We start from the raw sequence: 16,286 nt of genomic DNA, 5'->3' as shown, positions 1-16,286 counted from the left end.
TTGTACTCCCCAACGTATTTTAATTTTACCTGAAACTTCTTATATTCTTCAACTTTTTTCTGACAGCATAACTTGTTGTAATGTTCTTGAAACTTAATATGAATTTCTTTAAGTGATGATAATTCATTTTTAATCTTGTTAATTTCTCCAATAAGTTCTTCAACCTATTGTAACATTTAACCAAAATGAGCAAGTATATAAACATTTTTGTCTGAAATTATTAACATAAGGTTTAGAAATAGTGAGAAATAAAAACAATCACAAAATAATCAATAATACTAAATACTAATTATTGGAATTATGCTAACCCTTAATAAATGTAATTGTATACTCATAAAACTCTATAAAATATTTTTATGCCAAATTTACGGGTAAAAAAATGAGAGTCTCGGGCTGGGGTTGTGGCTCAGCGGTAGAGCACTTGCCTAGCACATGTAAGGAACGGGGTTCGATTCTTGGCACGGCACCCTATATAAATCTATTTATAAGTAAAATAAAGGTCCATCAACAATTAAAAAAATATTTTTTAAAAAAATGAAGTTGTTAAGTAACTTGCTCCATATAATGCAGATATGAAATGTCAGGATTCAAATCCAAAGATAAATCTAGGTGCTGTGATCGTAACTAGTACACTAAGCCACCTCTTATTACAATCGAAAATTTATAATTTTTATTTTTAAAAATTCTACAAAAGTTATATCTTTCTTTCTTTCTTAAAGTTTTCTTTTGTTGTTGCAAATTAGATATAGAGATTTTTAACTCAACCAGATGAAGAGTACTGAGCACTAATGGTACAACAGAAAATGATACTTTAGCCTGATATTTACATCCACAAACTGAACTTAAGCTGCCTATAAAATTTCATAATATTTTTCCTGGGGGAGTATTCTTTCATGGAAACCTCAAATATGAGACACAGTTCCACTGAAGAGAAAAACATAACTTTTAAATTAAAGATAATAATTTTCTCTTAAAAACTTCTATCATAAATCTCCCAAATGCAATAGTAGTTATAGAAGCCAACAGGTATAAACTCACATTACTTTCCCTTTGCTCATCTATTTTTTAAACATCTTTTAATTTGTTTTTTCAAGACTAAACTCTCCATTTGGTCTTCTATCTCCTTACTCTAGTGAATTTCTCTTCTGCCCATTCTCATGCTCTCACATTATGCCAGCATTCTCTCCTCAGTCCACAAAGGTCCTCTATTCACATTCTTAATTTTTTTTTCTCCTTGACCCCAGTTACTCTTTCTCATTTTGTAAAATGAATAACCCAGCACTGGGGATGTAGTTCAGAGATAAAGCACTTGCTTAGCATGCACAAGGCCCTGGGTTGGACACTCAGCATGCATTCATAAATAAATTATCAATCAATCATTGTTTTTCTAGGGAGAAAGTCATTGTTATAGTCTTATCAGAGAAAATGAATGTTTAAGTTTCTTAGCTCAACCAATTTCTTTTGTGGCATATTTAGCATATTTCAGTTTATATTTTTTTGCACTTCACAGTTTTCCTTATTCTGACAGTACCATTTCCATAATCTTTTAATCATTGTGGATGAGAAGAAGGTACTGGGATGCAATGGAGATTAACTGAAATTACTATGCTTATTGCTTAATGATAAATTTTATTGGTAGAGATTATTAAGCACTTTTTAGTATTCTCAAATAATTAAATATATAATACTTTTCTTAGATTTGAGAAAAGCTTATCAAAATCTTATATCAGTGATGACTTGGTTTTTCCAAACTATAAAGTAAGAAAACATGTTAGCTACAAATGAACTATATGAAGAGTTATTTGTATCATAAATCAAACAAAATCATCTACAGAAAATGCTACAAAGCTGATATTAAAATACACATTATATTACTATAACAATATTGCATGTACTTTAATTAATACAATAGTCTTAAAATATAATCATACATTTCAAAAATATCACTTCCTAAACTCGTAAGTAGTGACTTTCAATTGTTATTATTATTATTAGTTGGAGTGCTTCAGATTAAATCCAGGGCTTCATGCATGCTATAGCCCCAGCCAATTGTGTTAATTCTTTAAAAGAACTGAAGAGGCAATGAAAATTGATATTAAAATAGAATAGTCAATTTTGTGGTCCTCCAATCTTTAAAGTGAACCTTTGTATTTCACAACTTGAATTTACATCATTTATAGCATTACTTTATCTACTTCACTGAAATTAAAATAAATGCTTATAAAAATATTTATTAAAAATAAACAATTTTGGGTTAAGGAAATAATAATGTTTCAAGATGTTAATATAACAGAACTACTGCACACATGTTCTAAACATGGCTCTAATATATCTCAACAAAACTGCTGAGGAAAGTAAATAGATCATCTAACAACAGTAGATATATAAGCCTTTGTTTTAATCATTTAGTAAAATACAATGCAGTGGTTTCATGAAAAGGTAAATTTCCTTTGCCACATATGGAAGGTCATTTGATACATATTAATATATACACATATATATTTATGTATAAACACAAACATATATGTATGATCTTTTATGCATGAAAACATTACAGGAAATTTTGTTAAATTTACCTCTTAAAAAGCACTCACTTTTTGGAAAAATAAGTGCAAGAAGAAAATGTGTCTGACTTTATTCCTGTATTATTTTTGCAATATTTTCTTAGCACTAAATAGGTATTTTAAATGTCTGCAGTTATTTAAAATATATTAATATTTTATAGTTTAATAAACCTACATGTCTCTTCCAAGTTCCTTGTGCTTTCTCATGCTCATTCTGAAGATTAAGGAACTTTTCTTCATTTTCTTTTACCTTCTCCCTTTGCAGCTCATTATCTCTTTCAAGGGTCTGCAATAAAATTAATTATCCAAAAAATAATCAATACCACATTAATGAATTTTGATGTGTTTTATGTTGCTTGGACCTTTGCTTTCAACATGCTGAAAGTGCCATACAGATCAGTGATAATGTGCTATCTCAACAATAATTTTCATAAATTAACAGAAAGGTGCTTATAGTTTAGCTAACAGGAAATAGGGGGAGGTTATGATAAAGAAATGGCTATAAAAGGGTATAAAAACATTGCCATTATTCAGTTTCACTGCATAACTTTTAATGTACTGAAAAAGTAATATAAAGTACAGCACTGAAAAGTATGAAATGTAGCATAATCCAGCCTAACACTACTAAAAAATTTTAACTACCACAGAATAGTATTTCTTATAGTTTATTTTAGAAATTAACTGGCTAGAAAGTCCTGAAATACAATTTTAATTTCAAATTCATACTTTTTAGCATAACTTAACTATTTACCATATTAACTTACTTACTTCATTAATTTCACAGAATCTCTACCACACTACTCCCCCACCCCAAATAAAACCTTTAAAAAGTAAAAATAGTACCAAGTATTTTCTAAGATTAGGGTTTGTGAACTATTAAATTCATGTCACCAATATTATTAAGTTTCTTCAATGTGTGCTTATAAACGTCTGTGAAAAATAAATAGTAACAACTTTCATCAACATGTCTAATATTCAGTGTTTTTAAGTTTATCTGTTTATTAGATGTCTGCTTGGTAAAAATTTCAAGCTACACAAAAGGATATCCAAAGAAAAGGTAAGATTATCCTCTATTAGTTCTTCTTCCCCCCAAATAATCACTTAGCATTTTTTTCTATAATTATAGAAACTGCCTATAGTCGTACAAGAATTGTTATGGTTTAGATATGAGGTGTCCCACAAAAGCCCATCTGTGAGACAATGCAAGAAGGTTCAGAGGGAAAATGATTGGGTTGTGAGTCTTAACCCAATCAGTGAATTAATATCCTGACAGAAATTAACTGAGTGGTAACTGAAGTGATAGGGTGTGGCTGCAGGAAATGGGAATTGGGGCATGACTTTGGGGTATATATCTGTATCTGGCATGTGGAGACTTCTCTGCTTCCTGATCATCATGTGAGGGGCTTCCCTATGCCACACTCTTCCTCCATGACGTCCTGTCTCACCTCAAGCCCCAAGAGCCTACTGTCTATGGATTGAGACCTCTGAAACCATGAGTCCCCAAATAAACTTTTCCTCCTCTACAATTGTTCTGGTTGGATTTTTTTAGTCACAGCAGTGAAAAAGCTGACTAAAACATATATGTATATATTTTAATTAATATATATATATATATATACACACACACACACAACACACACACACATACATATACATACATATATATATTTAATATTTACTTTTTAGTTGTAGTTGGACACAATATCTTTAATTAATTAATTATTTTTTATGTGGTTCTGAGGATCGAACCCAGGGCCTCGCCTGTGCTAGGTGAACAATCTACCATTGAGCCACACCCCCAGCCCCTATATATATTTTAAATACAGATGAACCATGTTACATGTACTATTCTATATTCTGCTTTGTAAAAAGCAAAATAATGCCTTGCTTACTTTTTTTTAAAGAGAGAGAGAGAATTTTTAATATTTATTTTTTAGTTTTTCGGCAGACACAACATCTTTGTTTGTATGAGGATTGAACTCAGGCCGCACACATGCCAGGCGAGCACGCTACTACTTGAGCCACATCCCTAGCCCCCTTGCTTACTTTTCATACTACTATACATAGATCAATTTCATTTTAAGGCTTCATAATATTTTATTTAAAGAGTTCTCAATTACATCTAAAGTATTCAATATGAAAATACACAATTATTCAAAATAACAGCAACTTATCTAACAAAAAGCATGTTACAACTTGTAATATGAAAATTCTCCTCTATTTCATAAGAAGCTATGCACCTTCAGAGCACCCAAATGAATACCTATTTTGATTGCTTCTATTTCAGGATAATGAAAATGTTTATACAAGATACATTTCCTTAATTTATGTTACATATAACAATGGGGACGTTTCTAAGTATTTACAATAGTGTATAATTAAGACTTTTAGTACTTTAACAATTGAGCAAATATTTTAGTTTTTAAATCAGTAACATACTGTATTTTAAAAAATAGACAAAAGTTTAGGAAAGAGAATGGGAGAATATACTATAGTCTATATCCTAGTAATAATAAATAACCAAAAGTAACTTTTTATTTATTGATTGATGTTGAATAAGGTGATTTGAACAATAAAAATAAATAGAAAATCAAGACTGTAGTATTTGAGTGGCTTATGTTTGAGTTGCAGAGGTAACTGAAGGGGAAGATCTAGGAAGAGAGCATCATGGTCCTGAATCAGTGTACCGGAGACATAAATCATTTCCTGTCCCACTTCCCCATGTAAAAGAAACTGCCTCCTTCAAGTATTCTCTCAGTTTGTTTTGGACACACCCCATCCTTTCATTATAATTTAAATTGATTGCTTTCAGTCTACTGTAAAAAGCAGGTTATCAATGAGGATTCCCTTCTCTCTTCTGTTGTGTATCTTCCTGTTTCCTAGATCCATGGTTTACTCTTTGGGTTTACTCCCTTTTCTTGGTAAACTTTGTTACTTCTCAATAAAGGAGACATAGATGGTAAATTATCTGAGTCCCTGCATGCCCCCAAATTTGTTTGTTCTTCCAATACTTGGCAATTAGACTAGCTGAATACAGTAGAACTCTACTTTGGAAATCAATTTCTTCCCAATTTCAGCAGGCATGATTATTTTCTTATATCTTCCAATAATACCATTAAAAAGTCTAACACAAATATGTTACCATTCTCATTCTTAATTCTTTGTATGTAATCTACTTTTTCTACACAGAATTTTAGAATCATCTTTTTATGTATAGTACAAAATTTCATGGTATCATTATAAAATCATATCATTCATGTGTGGGTAAACTTTTGTATTTTCTCTTTGATTATTTTTTCCCTCCATTTTCTCCATTGTTTCTCTGAAACCAGACTCTTTGGACTGATTCCCTAATTTTCTTTCTCTCGTTTTCCATCTTCTATGTGTTTTGGTTCTACTTTATAGAAGATAAATAACATTATAGGGACATCAACATTTATAGAGATATCAACATTATCCTCCAACATTTCCATTGCATTTTTATTTCCTGAATGTTTCTCTGTAGACTCCTAATTCTTGTTTTGTGGATTATATATTATTTTCACATGGTTTTTCATTATTTTATTTGTTCTTTGAAGTAGAATGTATTTTGACATTTTATTCATATATAGAATATAACTTCTCATTCTTCTGGTTGTACATGATGTAGAATTACATTGGTTGTGTAATCATATATACACATAGGAAAGTAATGTCTGATTCATTCTACTATCTTTCCCATTCCCATTCCACTCCCTGCCCTTCATTTCGCTTTATCTAGTCCAAAGTACTTCTATTCTTCCTGCCCCTCCCGATTCATTGTGAGTTAGCATCTGAATATCAGAGAGAACATTTGGCCTTTTGTTTTTTGGGGACTGACTTGTTTCACTTAGCATCATAGTCTCTAGTTCCATCCATTTACTGGCAAATGCAATAATTTCATTTCTCTTTGTAGCTGAGTAATATTCCATTGTGTGTGTGTGTATATATATATATATATATCACAATTTCTTTACCCATTCATATGTTGAAGGGCACTTAAGCTGGTTCCATAACTTTAGCTATTATGAATTGAAAAGCTATAAACATCACTATAGGGATGCTGACTTTAAGTCCTTTGGGTATATGCTGAGGAGTGGGTAACAGAGTCAAATAATGATTCCATTCTGAGTTTTCTGAGGTCTCTCCATAATGCTTTCTAGAATAATTGCACCAATCTTCAGTCCCACCAGAAACGTATGAGTGTACCTTTTTTCCCACATCCTCACCAACATTTACTATTACTTGTATTCTTGATAATTGCCATTCTGACTGGAATGAGATGAAATCTCAGTGTAGTTTTAATTTGCATTTCTCGTAATTGCTAGAAATGTTGAACATTTTTTCATGTATTTATTCACCATTTGTATTTCTTCTTCTGTGAAGTGTCTGTTCATTTCCTTAGCCCATTTGTTGATTAGGTTATTTGTTTTGATTTTTTTTTTTGGTGTTAAATTTTTTGAGTTCTTTATATATCATGGAGATTTTTGCTCTATCTGAGGTGCAGGTATCAAAGATTTTCTCCCATTCTGTAGGCTCTATCTTCATATAATTGATTGTTTCCTTTGCTGTGAAGAAACTTTTTATTTGATTCCATCCCATTTATTGATTCTTGATTTTACTTCTTGTACTTTAGGAGTCTTGTTAAGGAAGTTGGCTCCTAAGCTGACATGATATAGATTTGAGCCTACTTTTTCTTCTATTAGGTGCAGGGTCTCTAGTCTAATGCCTAAGTCCTTGATCCACTTTGAGTTTTGTGCAGGGTGAGAGATAGGGGTTTAATTTCATTTTGCTACATATGGATTTTCAGTTTTCCCAGCACCATTTATTGAAGAGGCTATCTTTTATCCAATGTATGTTTTTGGTGCTTTTGTCTAATATAAGATAACTGTAATTATGTGTTAGTCTCTGTGTCCTCTATTCTGTACCATTGGTTTACACGTCTGTTTTGGTGCCAATTCCATGCCATTTTTGTCACTATAGCTCTGTAGTATGTTTTAAGGTCTGATATTGGTGCCTGCTTCACTTTTCTTGCTAAGGATTGCTTTGGCTATTCTGGGTCTCTTATTTTTCCAAATGAATTTCATGATTGCCTTTTCTATTTCTATGAAGAACATCTTTGGGATTTTAATAGGAATTGCATTAAATCTGTATAGCACTTTTGGTAATATGGCCACTCTTTAAAATATTTTTTTTTGTCAATGGACTTTATTTTGTTTATTAATATGCAGTGCTGAGAACTGAACCCAGTTCCTCACACATTTGAGGTAAGTACTCTATCACTGAGCCACAAACCCAGCCTAGTATGGTCATTTTGACAATATTAATTCTGCCTATCCAAGAACATAGATCTTTCCATCTTCTAAGGTCTTATACATTATTGATGACTCTACTGATACAGAAATTAGGAAAACTACCTTACAATAGTCTCAAAAATATTTGGGAATTATTATTATTATTATTATTATTATTATTATTATTACTGATGCTGTTCTGTTTTTCATGTTGGAGGCTTTCTTCAAGTATTCAATAGTAGTAATTAACTACCTGTTCATAGTAAGGATGTGGTGTTAAAAAGCTGTTTCAAGTTTACTGTGAGTTGACCTGGATGAACTGTTTCATTTGGAAAGCTTAATTGCAGCAGTTATAGTCTTTTCTCCAGGCAGGTTAATTCCTTTAACTGTCCTTCAAACTCCCCAACCTAAACGTCCAACCTTCTGCTAAGTAGGAGAGGGACAGTGACAATTTGTACTGGGTGAAGAAGAGAATCTAAGTTTGCAATAGCATCTTATATAATCTTCTAGTATAGGATTTCAACTGCACACCCTACTTCTAGAGGCACATGATACTTATAATTCCTGATCATTTATGTTTTATTATGTTTATGTGTGTTATAGTAGGGAAGGGAAAGGCTGGAGAGCAAACTCAGTGTCTTGCGTATTCTAGGCAAGCACTCTACCACCGAACCCCAACCTTAGCCCTTACTTCTGCATCTTTGACTTAGGTTTCCATTTCCTCTTCTGTGTAAATTACCAATTGTCCAGCTAGTTCCCATTTTTAAAATATTATTTTTATTGTTTCCTCCCTCATTTCCTTTTCCTTGGGATTTATTAACGTCATTTATTACAGTTTCGGGATGGGGTAGAAGTGAATGTACGTTCACGTCATTGTTTAACCAGAAGCCCTGATCAAACAATATCAGAACTCAGGAAGAATATGAGTTATTTACTGTTCATCATCCATTCATTTAATAAGAATAGGCTCCTCCTGTGTACCAAATGCTATTTTATGTTCATATAGTACATCACTGAAAACTTTGCTGCCCTCATGGAGTTTATATTCTATCAGGAAATTATTTGGTATTACTTATAATTAGGTTAAAAAATCTGATAGTCTTGTGATTAAAAAAAGGATATTGTGGAAGGTCAAAATAAAACCATCTGCTAATGCTTTAATCTACCAAAAACTAAATAAATTGTCCTAGTTAGTACTATGTTAGCACTGTAACTATAGAAATAAAATATGCAAAGTTATTTTTCTTAATATTGTGACTAATTAAATCATAGTAGAAAATATTTTCTCTCATGAGAATTTAGGTCTCTAGATTCTAAAATTTACTACTAAAAAAGTAAGACAGATGACAGCATGATTGCTGAGCACTGAAAAACAGTTGGCCATTATCAAGAGTAATGATCCCTTTTAGTGCAGGTGGAATTAGAATGCTCCTCAAGAAAACACTGGCGATCTATGCAGCATAATCCTTAGCAACAGTTCAACATTAATATTTTGTTGTGCTATATATCAGTGGTTCTCAGACACTAGTCTGCAGACAAGTACTGATCCATGACAAAATTTTCACTAGTCCATGGCAAAAAGAAAAAAAAAAAAGTCAATATAAGGCCGTTAAATGACTTTTCTTATAAAGAACTGTCCTTTATCTCGAGATTATGTCCTTAATATAATTTTGATATTAAAATGTTCATTTTAAAAATGATAGTGATGATAAATGGTATTGCTTGTTTTTTAATGAGCTTGCTTCTCAAAATAAGCTGACAGTTCTATTTTTTATAAATTTTGAATCTTTACTGTTTTACATCTAACTTCAAGGGAGAGGTACTAATTATGATAATTAAGGATAAAGGTTTTGTTTACCAAGATAACAGTAGTCATAGTTAAAATATCCTGGGACTATCTTGATCGTCATTGTTAACTCAAAAGAAACCCATAACTATACATTTATGACTACTATTGGCTGTTTAAAATTCAGTAATACTTAAGAATTGGAATTAGAGTTTATGAAGAGATAATTAAGAACCATCTTAGTATAAGTGATCTAACAAAATTGGCAGCTCTCATAGATCTAGGAAAGAATAATAGTATGAAGTTGTAAAAACAGTGCCTGATTAAAACCAGGATAAAAGTTTAATTCAAGTTTTGCAACTATTACAAGGCCTTGTATGACACTGCTTATATTTTTGTGGACTGAAATGTTTTGATTAGTCAATCTCTAATATTTTGTTCCCCTTAAAAATCTGTTTCAACTCTGTTCTATGAATTAGGAGATGCTTCTGCTAATGCTACTCCTAAAGAATTTGGATAAATTATGTTTCTTGGGAGAAAGTTCAATATATTAGAGAAAAAGTCCAAGTTATCCAATTATAGGGCAGGGGTATGGGAGGTGGGGGAGGGGGTCTTGCTCATAACTAAACTTTCAAAGAAATTGTTTTTATCAGTCTTTTATTAGAATAGGTGAAGATATTAAAGGAGAGAGAAGTTTGACTCTGGCATACCACATCTTTCTCCTTCCTCTTTTTTTGGGGGGGAGGGGTCCCAGGGATTGAACTCAGGGGCACTCAGCCACTGAGCCACATCCCCAGCCCTATTTTTATTTTATTTAGAGACAGAGTCTTACTGAATTGTTTAGCACCTTGCTTTTGCAGAGGCTGGCTTTGAACTCATGATCCTCCTTCCTCAGCCTCCTGAGCTGCTGGGAATTCAGGCATGCGCCACCATGTGGAGCTCCTTCTCCTAAGTCTAACTCCTATAGTACCAGGTGAAGGCAAGGGAAATAAGAAGGGTATAGCTCTCTTTATAGAATAAAACATAGAATATCAATAGTATGAAGATAAGACACATTGATCAGGTTAAATGTGGTTCCATTCAGTGCTGTTGGACTACATAATTTGGCTTGGTACAAAATGAAAAAATAAAATAAAAAACAAGGGAAAAGAATTATTAAAAAGATGAAAATATAAATTTTTTCCTTTCTTTGCAGTTCCTCCTTCCCTTTCCCTCTTAATCTGCCATAGTGGTTTTTATTTTCAACTTAATGTCATGGTTTCTTGAGCAGGGGAAAACATAAGTGTCTAGTGGACTCATCACCCAACTCAGCATGAATAAGATCCACCAGCTACTAGGTTTCCCTTCTTCCTTCCAAATGCTTGACCCATGTACTATGTTCTGGCCATATCAGGGAAGTCAATTTCCTTTCCCCTGGGCCTTCTACTCCAGCCCATGATAAATGGGTGACTCTGAAGTGATTCCAACTGCTGGGCAGGGATGGGGATGCATTACCTGGACTGGAAACTCATCCTGCCCCTGACAAGTCACCTGTTTACCATACCAAAGTTATGACAACTTGGAACCTGAACAGTTGCTGCCTCATGTGTCAATTTGAAGTGCTGGAGGGTACATGCAACCAAATAAGACCTTCCCTTCCTGCACTAGGTCCCCGCCAAGAAGTAAAGGTCAATATCAAAACACAGATCTTTCACTACAAATGTGATCCAACAACCTGCCAATGGCAGAAGAAAAGGACAAGAGAGAAGGGCCAAACAAGATTTAAGAACCAAGACTGGAAAGCAATGGAAATTAAAAAAAAAATGTCTGAACTGAGGCTACAAGCCTTTGGCACAGATTCCATTGTCCCATCAGTCTTAATTTATAAAACATAAAGTCAAGATAAAAGTTAATAAAAAACTTCCAAGACTGTGACTGCAAAGCATTAAACCTGAAGCAGGAAGTCTTCGTGAGTGTGGGTCCCTATACAATTGCACAAGTCAAATATTCATGAAACTGCTCTAGCCTCTACTAATAATGGTTCCTACATGGGAGGTGATTATAGTTTTCATGTAAAATATTCAGCTTTACCTTTTCTCCTTGCTACCAAAAACCCCAGAAGAGGGGCAGAAATGTCTTTTATGGGCCACCCCAGAAGAACACGCCCCTACTTCTAAGTAGACATCACATCAGTTGGCTTAGGGGTACTCAGAGCAGTTCCTGCCCTCCACTAACTTCTACCTTTCTGTATGTAGAGCCCAGAATGAGCGGATTCTCTCTTACGCACACTTCTAGAGCCACAGGTATTAGATACACTTCAAGTCTTACTGACAGAGATTTTTCCCCAAAACCTTCCACTTTGAAATTTCCAGACCAGAACTGGGCATTAATTAATATGTTCTTGGTAAATTTCCCAACTTCAAGAAACATGGCAAGCTTCTTCACATGAATTTACCATATTTTATTCTACTGACAACACCAGGAGTGGATCTCAAGTGTTCATACAAGGAACAAGGGGCAGTCTTCCCTTCTTGTACCTCAATCTCCATAAGGGATTTTCTTTAGATTCTCACACTTAGCATCATCCCCTTCCACTATGGAAGTAGAGAAAAACCTCTCTTTTTTAACACTGCACTCTCAAAATATCAGTGACCATAATGTATTCCCTTCCAATAATTTTCTTTTTAAATTTTTTTTGTAGCTGTAGATGGTCAGACAGCCTTTATTTTATTTGTTTATTTTTTTATGGTGCTTAGGCTTGAACCAGTGCCTCACATATGCTAGGCAAGTGCTCTACCATTGAGCTACAGCCCCAGCCCCCAATAATTTTTAGATATATAAAATATATTATGTATATAATATAGTATATATATAATATATATTATTATATATCATATTATTTATATATCATATTATATATTATATATTTATATATCATATTATATATGATATGTAAAATATATAATTTTAATATATATGTATGATATATATATGAAAAAATATATATATATGGAAGAGGAAGCTGGGATGATTGTGGCAACAGTGCTAGTGCTATCATATTCCTATGAACACAGTTCTGCCCTGAAATTCTGAGAGCTGGTTGACTGCTCTTTTATAATGTGGATGACACTTTCACCTTTTTTCTTTCAATATTATTTTAGTTGTTGATGGATCTTTATTTTTTATTTATATGCAGTGCTGAGAATCAAACCCAGTGCCTTGCGCATGCTAGGCAAGTGCTCTACCATTGAGCTATAACCCCAGCCTGACACTTTCACCTTTTTATTTTCAGTTTTAGACCTCAGCCACAATTCTAAGACAAAGAAATATCCCACTCATTCTATTATAAAATGAAATCAGACATTTCATTTTACACTTTACTTTAAAGACTGAAAACAAAAGTTGATGGAATTCAGTATCTTGCCCCTAAAATTAAAAAACATCAACAAAATTGCACGGATGAATACCAATTAAACAGGCAAAGCTCATTAGAAATATGATAAAACACTATATACATATATGTATATAGTGTATATATATATATATATGTGTGTGTGTGTGTGTATATATATGTATATATATATATATATATATATATAACCTGATTATTTTCTTTTAGCATCTTCAATTCTGCATCCATTTTAGTATTAGCTTGAATTTGTTGCTGAAGTAACTGCTGCATATGTTGAAAAGAAATGATGATAGCCTTTAAAAATATATAAATATATCAATTTTTAAATGTTTAATATAACAGTCATGTCTCTAGACTTCATATACATTTTGTAATTTCTAATTCATTATAGTTTAATTTCAATACTTTATTAAACTAATGGCAAATTTTATAATAAAATATCTAAAAATATTTCTTACATAATTTCCAAAGAATATTATTTCCAAGAGTCCCTTAAATAATTAACTAAGTTTTTTTAATTGGACCATGACACTATTGAAAATTTTGAAGAATTCAAAACTAAAATAAACTTTTGTTGACTTGCCCCCTGCAAAATAGCAAATATATCTCTACTATAATGTCATATGGGCTATATTACAAGATGTTATAATGAACTAGGATATCATGAATCAAATGGAAGAAAAGCAGAAGAAAAACAAAGAACAGGAGTTTTCTTTCATGTACCTTTTTAAAAAATTAAAATAATTATAAATATCAAACAGATTCATATGAGAGGATAACGTCCTGAAAAAGTAAGCACTATGTATAGATTCATATGAGAGGATAATGTTCTGAAAAATCATGCATTATGTATAAATATACTTCAATAATTACCTCGTAGGGCACCACTTTTCTGAACAAAGAAAAAAACTGATCTTTTAAAAATGGGAGTATATATGTGACTGTTATACACATTCTAACTGAAAGCTTACTATTTGCTACATATTGACTTAAACATGATTCCATGTGTTACTTTATTTCCCACACTGTAGCTGATTTTAAAATATTTACTGATTTCATAAATATCTTATGATTGCTTACCTGTTTTTCTTCTTCAGTATAGATAATCTCATCATTAATCTTCTTATTTAATTCTAATTCCTTCAAAAATTTGAATAATTTTAAACTTATGGTATAAAATTCAAATTCTTACATTCAATTCAGTGCTCAAAAAACTTGAGAATGACATGACCTATTACTCCAGAGCACCCACATTTGCTTGTGGTTGAAACAGTGGCTCCAGTGAATTGAGGAAGGTATCAGAATTCAATATAGAGCCGGGTGTGGTGGGGTGCACGCCTGTAATCCCAGTGGCTTGGGAGGTTGAGGCTCCTACCATGAGTTCAAAGCCAGTCTCAGCAACAGAGAGGCACTAAGCAACTCAGTGAGACTCTGTCTCTATATAAAATACAAAATAGGGCTGGGGATGTGGCTCAGTGGTTGAGTGCCCCTGAGTTCAATCCGTGGTACCAAAAAGAGACATTAGAAAATGAAATATAATATAGTCTTAAAAAAAAGAATTCAATATAGATTTGTACAAACTTGGAAAGGTTAAAACTACAAAATCCCTCATCTTTAAAGCTCTCTGGAGACACCATTGTATTACAATATTATCCAAAATCAAAGTGAAAATAAAATGGTTGCATCCAAATTTTTTGTCCTTGATAATGGCAAAAAATATCTAATAATTTAAAAAAAAATTCATAATACCTTGAATTTTTACTATGTATGGCAATTTTGAAAAGAAACATTTTGTGCTATAATCCTAAAATTCTCATGCATTTAAAAATAATTAATTTTATAAACTTGAATACATTAAATCAAATACCATGTTGAGTCTTTCTTGAAGTTCTTCAAATTTCTGTTCTTTAATTCTTATATTGATGTTTTCTTCTTCTGTTTTATACTGACATGTGACCTTGTACTTTATCAAGTCAGAAGCTATTTTTTTTAGTTCCTTAATGTAAAAAATATGTCAACAAAATTCAGTACACATATTTCATCAAAGTAAGGTAGTTCCCTGACAATTTCAAAATTCATCTTTAAACCTATAATTATAATTCATATATCAAGATAACACTACCAGTATATCAAGGTCTACTTCCTGTAGCTCCTTTGCAAGATTAGCCAACATGGGAATGCAACATGGGGCTAATAGAATAGGCAAGACCAATCACATGGGGATAAAAAACATGCACTAACCAACCAGAAAAGTAGAGTGTTTTCATTCATTACTTATTCAATAACCATCTTCTGAGATAGCTGGTCATGGTGGCACACACCTGTTATCCCAGTGACTTGTGAAGCAGAGGCAGGAGGATTGAAAATTTGAGGCCCCTCAGCAACTTAGTGAAGCCCTAAGCAAGTGAGAGCCTGTCTCAAAATAAAAAACTAAAAAGGACTGGGAGTTGTAGCTCAGTAGTAAAGTGCCCATTGGCTCAACCCACAGTACTGAAAAAAAAAAATCTTCTGAGATAATGAAAATGATAATATAGGATTCTCAATTTGATTAGCATCAAGTAAGAAATAATTAAAATATAATGTATTACAGAAATGTATAAGAAGCATAAAGAAGGAAATGGTTTAGTTATAGACATCAAGAAGTTATTACACAGAAAAGTAGCACTTGAATTGAGTCTTTAAAGATTCAGAAGGGGAAGGGGAAAATATTGGTAATGTAGCTAGAAATCTGGCAGGACTCAAATCTTAAGAGGAAGTTGTCTGTCAAGATAAAGAATTTTATTTTTATTCTAGGGACAATGGGAATTAACCACTGAAGGATTTGGGGGTTTTTTGTTTTATTTTTTTATTTGTTCTTTTTAGATACTCAAGACAGTACAGTGTATTTTGCCATATTATACATACCTAGACTATAATAACTTATTCAAATTAGGATCCCATTCTTTTGGTTGTGATGTAGAATTTCATTGGTCATGAATTCATATATGAACATAGGAAAGTTATGTCAGATTCATTCTACTGCCTTTCCTATTCCCATCCCTACTAAAGAATTTTGAATAGGATGATAAGACAAGATTTGCTTTTTAAAAAAATAATTTTGGCAGTGTGCAGAAAGTATAATTTAGAATTATGAAAGAAGTCTTCATTTGTGAACCATTACATGTTCGTTTAGTTTAGCTGATACCAATCACATTAAAATCCTAACATATCAATTTCTAAATTAGTGTGCAACT

The 16,286-nt window shown here is 32.4% G+C and overlaps 1 protein-coding gene across 1 annotated transcript in view; it reads right to left on the bottom strand.

Moving 5' to 3' along the window:
* The window catches only part of Ccdc73 (coiled-coil domain containing 73), a 132,794-nt gene that overhangs the window by 20,635 nt on the left and 95,873 nt on the right, over positions 1-16,286 (bottom strand). The window contains exons 9-13 of the mRNA XM_046467528.2: positions 14,921-15,049; positions 14,134-14,193; positions 13,243-13,347; positions 2,740-2,850; positions 30-164 (exon numbers count right to left, since the gene is read on the bottom strand). Coding sequence (XP_046323484.1) covers positions 30-164; positions 2,740-2,850; positions 13,243-13,347; positions 14,134-14,193; positions 14,921-15,049 — 540 coding nt within the window. The remainder of the gene's footprint in view (positions 1-29; positions 165-2,739; positions 2,851-13,242; positions 13,348-14,133; positions 14,194-14,920; positions 15,050-16,286) is intronic.

This window comes from Marmota monax, unplaced genomic scaffold (assembly GCF_021218885.2).
Source record: "Marmota monax isolate L192 unplaced genomic scaffold, Marmota_monax_Labrador192_F-V1.1 WCK01_AAM20220418_F8-fsc00135, whole genome shotgun sequence".
Taxonomy (NCBI): Eukaryota; Metazoa; Chordata; class Mammalia; order Rodentia; family Sciuridae; genus Marmota; species Marmota monax.
This window is presented reverse-complemented; position numbering and strand designations above follow the sequence as displayed.